At 40.6% G+C, this 12,132-nt stretch overlaps 1 protein-coding gene across 1 annotated transcript in view; it reads right to left on the reverse strand.

Annotated features, from left to right (window-relative positions):
* CD44 (CD44 molecule (IN blood group)) overlaps positions 1-11,869 on the reverse strand; it is a 54,392-nt gene extending 42,523 nt beyond the window's left edge. Inside the window, exon 1 of the mRNA XM_072338177.1 lies at positions 11,673-11,869. Coding sequence (XP_072194278.1) covers positions 11,673-11,739 — 67 coding nt within the window. The 5' untranslated portion in view covers positions 11,740-11,869. The remainder of the gene's footprint in view (positions 1-11,672) is intronic.
* Between the last annotated feature and the right edge of the window lie 263 nt (positions 11,870-12,132).

Here is a 12,132-nt window from a genome sequence, read left to right on the forward strand (position 1 = left end):
AATATGCAAGATTTAAAAGCAGTGATAGTTGTGTTATTTTGGAATAACCACTGTCCTAACAAAGTACTGGATGAATCTGTGACCAGCCACTTACACAACCCAATTAACTGCTGAATGATAATTAAATCATGAACAAAAACTGAAGAAAGCTACTTATTTGAATCAAAGATTGGCAGAAACATCTAACTTTGTGAGCATGCCAATCCCAGTGTGAGTGTCTCAGTAAAAACACAAGAGGAACCAGGCCACAAGTACATTTTCAATAGGGAGATGGCAACCACAGCACTTTTAGGATCATTGCAAAGTATACTACAAAGTACTGAAAAAATTAAATAAATTAATTAAAAAATCAAACTTGTGAAATGCATATCTCAGATACATCTCCTAAAAACTGTGAAATTTAACTCCAGAAGTATTAGGACAGACAGTGAAAAAGCCCAAGTTTGTCACTTGCAGAAAGATTTGGTTTGTGATCATCCATATATACTCAAACAAAAAGCCAGCTTTGAAAATGATCACTTTCTATAAGTAAGTGCAATTAACACAATCACCTTAATCAAATCCCATCTGGATTCTATGCAAGTCAATGGAAATGTTAAAGGCACTTAAATCAGTACAATCTCCTTGCGATGGACAAGAACAGTGTCACACCCATTACTTCCTCTTTTTTTCCAATACCTCAAGGGCTGGGATCGCAAAGCCTGTAAACAAAAGTGCCTGGGCCAACAGGCAGCTTCCACTGGAACTTTTGGTGGCATAATGTTTCCATTTGCTGGATGCCATGTGACTCTACCCATCTGTATAGCAGTTTTAAGAATCTTGAGATTTATATCAAAAATATCAACTAGCAAGAAATTTTCATGAGATGCATACAGGCTGTTTGTATGTCATGTTAGATGTTCAGCTCAGTTTCCTAAATAATCCTTACAGTCCTAGTCTCGAATCTTTTAACAAATGATTTAGGAAAAAGTTATTTCTATTGTTTGCAATTATCACTAGGATGTACAAAAAATTGTTGTTATTGCATATACAGGGAAAACTGCAAAATGCCTCGTATATATGTCCTACTTTATTATTTTCCCTGGATATTTTTCATGGGAGGCAGTAAGGATTCCTGTGCATGAGGGAAGAAAGGGAAAGAAGTCTTGGCAGCATGGACTCAGTATTTTGTGATTTTCAACAGTACATGAAATCCTACATGCATTTAGGTATGTACACTACTGTATGAAGACTACAGTCCTCAAATAGTGGATCGCTGTTGCCTTCCTGAAGTCAAGCCAGTGATTTTGCTGCAGCGTTCACAGATTCTAATGATTTTCTATTTTAATGAAATATATCTGGATTTTATGAAAAGATTCAAAATTATATCAACATTTCAATAGCAAATGATGAAGTGACTGACCTCAATTTGTGTGCTGTAAGTTTCCTGAGAATGCAAATTATTAAGAAATCTGATTCACTTTGAGCAAAAGTCAATTCAAATAGCAAACCAGGCAAAAGTCTTCGTCATAAGTAGAAAAGCCTGAGTAGGTATTTTTGGAAGGAAAAAGATAACATTCTAGAAGGGGGAAAAAAAAAAAAAAAGTCAAATACATTAGACAAAGTAAACTACTGATCTTCTGTGATTCCCCTCATGATGAGTAGGTGCAAAAGTACAAGATGAGTCGAGACCAAAAAGTCTACATCAGACCCTGAGAACAGAAGCGTGAAAATACCATCACACACTAGCAAAAAACAGAAGCAAGAAGTTCTTTACAGAAAGCAGAGGTAGCTCTTAGAAACAGCAGAAGTAGCTGATGCAAACTGGAAACACTTTTTAGGATGATCTACTATCAGTCATTGTATATAGAGTTTCTAAGAGTCTTGAACAGTCTGAAAGTGTCTTAGGCATGCCATACAAACCAACTTCTGAAATTCTGTTCATTCATCTGACTCTTAAAACTATTTATTCTGAAAGAATGGGAGATACTGGGTGCTTAAAAATCCCCTTGAGGTACCGACCCAGTAAATTAAAAAGCAAAAGATAGGCTTACATGGGACATGAACATGTTGCTATAGCTAAAATCATAGAGATATTTGTATGAAATCAGGGTTTGTCAGGTGTTAATAAAAGGTGTCAATATGTTGTCATGCAATTGCTGCACCTGAATTTCCTGTGAGTCAACAAGATTGTGACTTGTACTGATAAAGAGATATGGCCAGAGCACTGAGTATGAGCAACAAAGTTAGTAAAGTGTCTGACTGATAGGCTCAATAAACTTGGTTCAGGTCTGCAAACAATGGCTTATAAAGCGCTTCATGAATTAGGAAAATACTTATCTCTTAGTCATAGAGAATCGCAGGAATATTTTCTCATGTGGACTGTCCAACAAGGACTGTGTAGCCAAGAGCAGACTACTGAGCAGTCAGTAACTGAGGAGTTTCCTATTTTAAGATGCCAGCTTTCCAGAAATGCTCCAGTCCTCTACTCTTGTACACTTCTGCAAGTAGAATTTTACATGAGGACTTTTCCATTGTAAATAATAAAAAATGCTTATTTCAGCTGAAACAATCTCATATAGGAAATCATGGCTGCTTTCTGAAATCCACGTAAAAGGGAAAAAAAAAAAAAAAAAAAAGCACTTATCCACTTATCTTGTGATGGAGCACCATTATTTTGCTTTCTCTCCATTTCCCCACACAGAAGGTGGGGGCAACACCACTAACTTGCTAATCCCTACAAAAAAGGTTAGTTTTTCTCGTCCACAATCACTGTATTTGTCTACTCACTTATATTCTGTCAATAGACTGTTTATTCTGTTGATATATACTCAAATATCAATTTCTATGGTGACTTAAAACACATTCAGCCTCATTCCAACACTGCTGTTTACAGTGACAAAATGCATCAGATGAAACAGCTGACCTCTCCAGACCAAATGTTGAAACATTTACATGAATTCCATGTAATGCAGGAAAGAGAATGACTACAGAACTAAATTTCATCAGAGACATCTCCTCTTTCTAAAGTGATATATTGAGAAAGTGTAAACATTTGAGTTCTCTTTCAAGAAAAACCCAAGTTCTTCTTTTGCAGTATCGGACAGAATCCAGCAAGTATCAAAAGGAAGGAGAACATTTCAGACACATGTTCATGTCCAATTCAAATGTTAAATGTAATATAGCATGAGTTCAGAAGAGAGCATTGCATTTTGAGGATGCAGTTCTGTAACAATAGATTTTGTCAGCACTCTTATAGGTTACTGATGTATATAACCTTTGTTGAGCTCAAGACTTTCAGTGCTGTGGCTATTCTATATTTCTTAATAGGATTGTGACAACACAGAAGCAACAGAAGTTGCTTTGTTTGTTTTGAAGGGTAACCAAGTCAAGTAAAGAGGTTTTTTTGAACTTTTCCTCTTTTGCTCAGCAAAAGAAAGTTGATAAGAAATTCATTCATTTGCAAATGTGAAATTTCCCATAAAAATGCTACTGATCCATAAGGGCACTGTCATTCCAGTCTTGCATTTCTCTGCAGACAATACATTTTTCACTCTTTTCCAGTTTATCATGGCATTGAACAGTATTGGCATATATACACATAACGGGTTTTCTTAGGAAATATAGAACAAGAAAAAAAAAATCTCCAACACCAGAATCGTGAACCACTTGTTATATGAACTGCTTAGACACAAATATACTCTCAGCACAGGGTTAACAGAAAATACATTCAGATGCTATTGGGATGAATGACTGCATCTAAGTCCCAGGATGTGCCTCCTCATGGAGGAGAACTGGACAATCAAGCTTTTCTCCAATTCTCAGAAACTCTCATAGACAGAAAATGCTACCTAATCCTTATGCCTAAACATAACGGTGCTGGTCTTAGCCTTCTACTTTGCTCTGTTTCTCTGTCTTAAAAGCCAGTTAATACTGTGCTTTGTTCAGGATGAACACCAGCTGCATCATTACTAGATAATGTGTGAGACTTGGCAGGCCAAGGAGAGGTGGATAACATAAAGCTGAGCTACCCAGATCACTTCCCATCCAGCAAGCAGCCAGGAAATGCAGCCATAAGAAAAAAGAATGTATGGGAGTGATCTAATGGAAATATCAGGAGACACAAAAGTCATTTACATCCTGAGAAAAGCTCTGCAACATTTACACCAGAGCAGTGAGCAAATGGATTCAGGCTTTTCTGAGGCAAGCCACAAAAGCAGGAAAGAAACTTCTCTCTAGTTAGTCACCGTGAGAAGGTGCCTCACATGCTCACAGTGCCTGCCTGTTACAGCTGTACATACAAGGCCTTCACTGAGCCTTCACTTGAAGAGCTTGGTCTCCACATTCCCTTTTGCCTGAGAACAACTTTGCTGCTGAGTTTTACTGGATTAAATAGATCTATTTCTTTATCACAGACACAGACTGATAAGAGTCCAAGTTTATTGGACTGCTTCAGCCAAATAGTACAGACAGATGGATTAATGGGGAAAACGGGAAATAGGTGAGAGAAACAGATGTTTTTGTTCAAAAGATGGTATGTATATCTAAAAGATATACCTGACTACCTACTGGATACATACAGTTGCTGCTCAGGAGCACTCAGATTCTCCAGATCTATAGACTTTTGGCTACGTGGCATTCTGGCACAGCAGCCAGATGGCCCACCTCAGGTTAAGGGCACTCGGTCTGCTCTTGGGTCCTTCCCTATCCTGATGAGTCATTTTGTGTCTCTTGACACTCAGCTTTCCCAGAGTATCAAGCCTTTGTGCATAAACACCCCTGCAATCTCAAGAACAGAAACGGTACTTACCACTACAAAGTTTTCGCCTCAAACAGGAAAGAGACATGAAAAGATTTAATATATCATCCTTCTGTTAATTATTAAATCAATTTTAAAGTTCTTTAATCTAAATAAGTGTTCGGTTTGACAGCAGGACAAAAGATTTAGTTAAGTTCTCATTTGCCAAATGGCTTCAAATATCCTTTTATCAGAAAAGTATCAGTCCTGAATAGAAACTTTTAAACAAAACGATGTATTGTGTAGGCTGTGGTCTAACAGGAAACAAACATTATTGCAGTGAAAATAACTGCCAGTCTCCAATGTGTGTATGGATAACGTACACATGAGTAAATAGGACAGAACCATCAGATGGATGGAGAGAGTTTTACCTGATTTTAATGAGACTGCTTCTGGAGAAACTGATTTGAAGACTGAATAAAATTATTCAATTTCTATGTTTTAAATGTTCCTATATGTCAAACTTACGCATAAGCAATAAGGAACAGAGAACAAAAGAGTACATTTATAAATCTGGAGGTTCACTAACAAAAGAGGCATTTTCTCTACACTTACATGGCTGAAAACAATGGAATAGAGAAAGGGTATGAATGGAGGACACCTAATCAGGCAAGAGAAGGAAGAACAGGGAAGCGAGTGAAAGCAAACCGTGAAATGAGCTCAGGCCTCACCCTCAGTTGCTTCATTATTAATGAATCATGTTTCTTTATAATGGGCAAAACTACTTTCCCTTGAAGCTCTACAGTTAACCATTCCATGGTCCCTGTATAGGAGCTCAACCAGTGCTCTCAGTTGGAGACGTGAGGCCCAGCTGCCCTGCACAGCCAAACTGCACCACCACCATCATCTCCACATTCCCCACATGGGGCCCACCTGTCTGCGGGATGGCAAAGGGTTGGTGAGAGACTGACCGCTGCCATCACAACAGTTCCTAAGTTGAACTACTGTGCTCACATGCTGCAGGAAGTGCAGCTGCCAGCTTCCTAAGCCCGCTCTGAGTGGGCACATGTGCTCTGCCTGCTCTTTGAAAAGGCTCAAGTTGCATGGCAGCGGTAGGTGTGATACAGTCCCAAGCTGCTGCACCCACCCAGCAGCAAGATGCACTCTCTCAGAACGGTTGCCAGTTTGCTGGCGGTTCAGCCCCCAAGCTGGCTGGAGGCCTGTGTGTTGCCTGACCCAGCTCGCTCACTCTGCCCCAGGGGTGCTGGCTGGCCACCGACCACACGCTCAGCGCCAGTTCACCTCTTGCTTCTGCATGGGAATGCTGCGGGGAGCTATTCATCACCTCTGCCCACACACACCACACCCTGCTGCTTTACAGACACCTATCCATTAACAAAAATAACAATAAAAAAGCCCCCTAGGGAAATATACTTCTGAGAACCCGTTTCACCATGAGCCTTGCTAACTCACTGTCCCTGTGAGACAACTATAATCAACCAAAGCTACACAACAACAGATTTTTCAGAATTATATGTTATGTCAAGGACAGCTTCTTATTTACAAAAGCAGGTATCTGTTAAAATAGGCATTATCTGCCTAGCTGATGATGGGCCACAGCTCATGCCCTCTCCCTTGCCAGCTGCCTCTCTTTTGCAGCCATCTCACGTTGCTGTTGGGACAAGATCATTAGCAGAGACAGCAACGGAAGTTTTACCACAGCTGCTGCATGTCTGAGGTTGCTTCACTTTTTTTTTTTCCCTTTGTGCCAACACATAGCACAGTCTGTTAGAGCTTCCAGTCACTGAATCGTGTTCAGTCACCAGTAGAAGGAAAGGAAGAAAAAAAAGCAAAGCAATGTATTTTTCAAACTGCAAACGTTGCTAAAATGCAGGTCTCTGTGATTTTTACTTTGAATTGGTGTTGCTTCTTGAGTCTACCTGCTGGTAATTGCTAAGTTTGGTTATTCCGTTTATTTGTTTTCTTGTTTGTTTGGTTTTTTTCCTTCTTTTTTTTTCCCCAATGAGAATTGAAGGTTACTGTACTGAAGTAAGACTGTTGTACTATAAAACACAGCCAGTGTTGTCTTATACAGGAACTGGAAAGTCCCAAATCCAGTGCATACAAAAGGGAATTCAATTACATGTTTAATTGTATGCACAGACTCCAGAAATGACAGCAGGTTTCTTTCGGCAGCAAACAGTTGCAGAGGCTTGAACTTTAAGTTGCAATTAGCTGAACTTTCTTTCTGACTGAGAGGATTCTCCTAGGAAAATCCCTCTCTCCTCTGCTGGCTGCTGTAGCACATTGCTGCCTCCAGATTCATTCATGCACCAGGCTTCTGCACTGTGCCTTGGGCGGGGTGGGTCCCAGAGAGGGATGAAAATCACCTCCAGCTGCTGCTGATACTACTGTTAATGCCGCCGTCCAGAGCCCTGTGATTTCACGGGAAGGAAGCTGATAAACATGCAGGGCTGAAACAATTTTCTCTGCCACCCCTATTAGCAGCAGCCATAATGGTCACTGATAATTACACTGTCTGATGGCTGTAAGCCTGGCTTTGAAATGATTATTACCTGCCTTGGAGTGACAGACAACAGTGCTCGTGAATTTCTGGCACTGTCTGGAAAATGGCAGAGGCCTCTCCAAACTGGCTCTCCTTGCCAGATGCCGACAGACCACAGAGAATGGTCCAAACCACCAGATACACCACTAAAAGTAGGCTGTAGGTGTGGGCTTTACTCAGTACCAACCACAACACGTTTAGCAGAGAGGTACAGGTGAGGATCCCAACCTTGGTCTTGCTTGTCTCACTTTGCTCACTTTCCACTTGAAGTCTGAAATTCTGCAGTCTAAAAATTCAATTCAAGTACAAAACTCCAAATTTGATTAATATGTGCTCTTGGTTATGATTTGATGCTAATATATCATATTTTGAACAGCATGACTTATTCCAGTACACAATTGTATTCTTTTAAGAGAAGGCAAGGCTACAGCAATTGGTCATGGTAATTTCACCACTATCCTCTCTGTGAGCTAACCATATACATTCAGAATTAATCCTGAGAAAACAATTCCAGAGAACAGTTCTCCTGCTTGGGATTCTCTTTCAAAGAAACATCAGTGTTTTTTGTAAACTATGTAGTATATGTTATGTGAGGTTGAAAATCGCTTTACTTTATCCTAACACATGCTAGTTAGTGTCAGAACAGAAATACAGGGCAAGAAGATGAGAAAGCCAGAGTGGAAGCTTTGTTACGTTGACTCTGGAATTACCCCAAATGTCTAAGTGCTTGGGCACAGTTTTCCTTTCCTTTCCTTTTTAGGGAACACTGCATCATTTTTTCCCCTGCTTCTCTATGACATATTCTGCTACCAGTCAACTGCACTCAGAACTAAACTTACCCTTTTATCAAAGCAAAAACATGGTTACCACAGGACTTCTACTCCACCTTCTTACCCAGGAGCATGATCACCAGCATCCAAACTGTCCTTTTAAGGCATTTATCCAATCTCTTTATCTAATCACTTCTTAAAAACAGTATCTCTTAGCAACCTATTTTCAAACCTAATTACTGCCACTGTCTATCCGCTCCCTCTGAATACCACCTTTTCTTTGGCAAGAGCATTGCCATATCTTATTGTTTATCCTTTTTAATTAACACACATCTCACAGATTTCACCTCTATATTTTCCTCTGCCATATGAAAAGTACAGATCTTACCTTTTCTAACTTTTCACAAATCAACATATTCCATTTCTATTACACATTAACTTGATGGCTGCTGCAATCTTGATTTGTTACTATTTTCTTATTTTTCCCTGTTCCTTACAGCTGGTTTCTAAATTAGTGGAAATCTTTGCAGAGGTTTACAATACTTTCCTGTCTGGACACTTACCAGATTTCTTCTCTAAATTTAAATTCTTCAAGACTTCATGATGTCTATGTAACCAATTTTTGTTGTTTCATGAATCCACTGTGCTCCTTACCATGCAAGCCTCACTTTGAGATCCTCATTTTTCCTCACTGTATTCTTCTGCTTTTTTCCACATTCTTTCATTTGAAATGCTTTTGCTGCTGTCCATTAATAAAAACATCATTTTTTTTCACTCCTGTATGAGATTCTCTTCTACAGTATCAAGTATTTTACCAGCAATGAGCTCATGCTTAACTCTCTTGTTTATACTTGTCTATCAGCATCTGAGGACATCTCATCCTGCTAGCACATTCTTGCTGCAGTAGAACCTCATGAATGTTTAGGTACTAGATAAATAACCACAGTATTTGTACAGCCCTCAAGTCCTTGCCTATGAAAGTCATGGGAACAGTTCTGGAAAGAAAGACACGCCAGGTATGGAGGAAAGTTTCATTTCATCTTGGCTTGAGCTACCAGTGGTTTTAAAAGCATTTTGTTAAAGAAGTTCTCCCTCACTTATACGATGCTATCTTCTCTCATTAAGCCTTTCTCTTCCTGTTTTCAAGGTAATGGTTCTGCGTTGTGGTGAACACCGGGAACTAATGAAGGAACAAATATTTCTCCAAAGATTGCAAGACAATCTTCTGCCATGGTTTGTTGGCTCTTTGTGTGAGAGCAGTTCAAGGGCAGATACATAACTTTTCCATTAAACAATGATGGAAGTCAAAATGAATTTCATTGAAGTTTCCTTGCAGGTTTGGGAGAATAGCCAACACACACACATAAGTGAATAAAAAACATAAGGAAGCACAAAGAACTTCTTTAATCTGCTTTATTTGCAGATTGACATGATATATGTAAGCTAAAGGGCAGACGGGTCCCTTCCCCTGTGACTGACATAACTTGAGGAGCCCTTTCTCAGAGCCCTGTCCTGCGACTCTGGCACCACTTGGGTGCCAACAGAGAACCCCTCCCTCCACTGGTAGAGTCATTCTCTTCCTCTGCACTTCATCTTTGCTCCTATTTCTGTTTCAGCTTCTTCCTCTTCAGGGGTCAAAATTCTACAATTCACTTCTTGTTAATCAAGGAAAACCATGAGAGAAACGCTTTTACAAATACAACATGTCCACAGGGGAAAACCTTCCCCCAGAGCTGTCAGAAACGAATCTGTCCGCAGCTACACTCTCCTGTCCTGTGAAATGTGGCTCAAACTCATCGGACAACAGAATTCATATCAATACCACAAGTACACCTCCCTCACACAGCAGTGACAGAATGGTCACAACAGCACTGGACTGGACTCAGGATGAATCAGGTTTTCTGTATCTCATCTTTCCTTTAGCAGTCATGCTAACAGTAAGCTCATGATGTTTCCTTTTTTACCACATTCAGTACCAACAGTGTAATCAACAGCTATGACCAGTATCCTGTGATGCACAGCGAAGTCATTGGTTTAAAAAAAGAAAATCAAACAACCATTAACTGCCGTTTTGAAGTCATTACTGACTACAAAGTCATGCTGGAATGCACCGCATACCAACTAAAATATATTGTAGCTATAACCTAATACCTCGCTAAGCCATTAAAGAAACTTCCCCGTGGGGCATACATGAAGTCTGACATACTTTTTGCAACTACGCTGAAGAGTAGATGGTGAGGTTTTCTTCTATGCCTCACTGCAAAATTGCATGACTCCCTGAGCCAGTACAGACCCCACATTTTCAGGACATTATTAGTAGCTCATAAAAGGAGAAAGCAGTTGAGCAGGCAGTAATAACAACACTGTGATTCTTATACAGCATACAGACTTGGAGTAAGCCAGACTCTGTCTTGGATATCCCTCTCGCACAGTCCTCCTGCCCTTTCTCTGCAGACTGTATCTCTATACCTGATTTTAGCAAGCACACTTTGGAACGACGGGCAGACAATTTATATGAGGGAGAGCAAGGAAGGTTCTCCAGCTATCCCAGACGCGCCGGGAACTGTTCACTCTGACACACCCATTCACAGCCTGGCAGCACTGCCACCATTACAGAAGTATTCACTGCTGCTCAAACAAATGATATATATATACGTACCATATGCACAAACACAGCCCGTGGGCAACAATGGTAATGAAAAATGTACTTTGTTAGATTTCTAGAACCGATGAGTAGAAAAAATAATGATAATTGTTACCCTGACCACAAAGTGCCTCCAGGCAGTTGCTGTCACAGTGAGAGTCTGCTAAAAGCATGGCCATTTGCCTTGGACACTGCTGAGCCTGCACAGCATCAAATTTCTAGAGCATTTTGCTGTTTTGGACCACAGCTATTATTTTTTTTCTTTATACGAACATTTCATTTATAAATACAAGTGCATGAAGCAGACAACCAAGCCACAGAAAGCTGATTGATACACACTCGGTTCTGTAGGCACTTCTGACGCCCTTTGTTCTAAACTCTCACCAGTTAGCCCCAAAGAAACCTTAAGAAGACAGAAACAGGCATGCTTAGCAGAAAAGCTCTGCAAATTTCAATCACACAGATCGCTGCAGTTGTGCTTTCTGTTCAACAGGCTGTGTCCAAACACAGACTACGTTAGCTGTTAGTTCAGCCCCCTGAGCTCAGGAATACAGTTACTATATGCTGGAAGGGGGGGGGGGGGGGGGGGGGGGGGGTTAGCTTGCCCCAGCCTCCAAGAGTGCTGGGAGAGCAAACCAAGTGTGTAACAGCAGTCATGTTGCTGAACACAGATTTACCAGAACCATTCTAGATTCTCAAGTGTACTACTGCTCTTAATTTAAACTTTGATGCTCTATTACTCCCTTTTTATGGATCTGCAATTATCATTTACAAGCAGTACACAGCTTTCCCTGGTTGCACAGAGCAGCACAGCCCAGGTTACAGTTCCAAAGCATCTCCGATAACTCCTGCAAGTAACAGTTTATACAAAGACACATGCAAGAAAGCTGTTAGCTATACAGCAGCAGAACCACTGCTGTCTGAAGCACGAACTTATCAGCAGTCATAAAAAGCTTCATTCATAAAAAAACTTACGTGTCTCTGTTAGACAAAGCTTCAGCAAACATAATCCAAAAGCTGCCCATAAGTAGAAGTTGGCCATTGTTTCCTCAGAACTGCTTTGCAAAAAAAAAACCCAGATCCTCGCAAGCTGCAGAAGGAAGAAAAGCCGCGGCGCCTGTTAAGACTGCAGTCAATGAGTCTGAAGTTTGCTGCACTTTTTATTCTGATTCAAAGGAACTGAAGTAATGACATAACTGGGAGGGGGAGCTCCATCAAAAGTCACACCCATATTGCAACAAAAGTTACGGAGCGGGGCAGGGGGGGCCGCGGGGGGCCGTGAGTTCTGACTAAGCAGCCACACGAGTTTTAAAGAGGCGCTAAGCCTTCTCACACAAGTACAGGCAAAAGTTGTAGCTGTTGTTCTTGCAGAAAAATGTTTGTAATCTCTCGAGGTAGCTCAGGAAGGCACTGATTGTTGCAAGCTCCCCCTCCT

Source organism: Excalfactoria chinensis, chromosome 5 (genome assembly GCF_039878825.1).
Source record: "Excalfactoria chinensis isolate bCotChi1 chromosome 5, bCotChi1.hap2, whole genome shotgun sequence".
NCBI lineage: Eukaryota > Metazoa > Chordata > Aves > Galliformes > Phasianidae > Excalfactoria > Excalfactoria chinensis.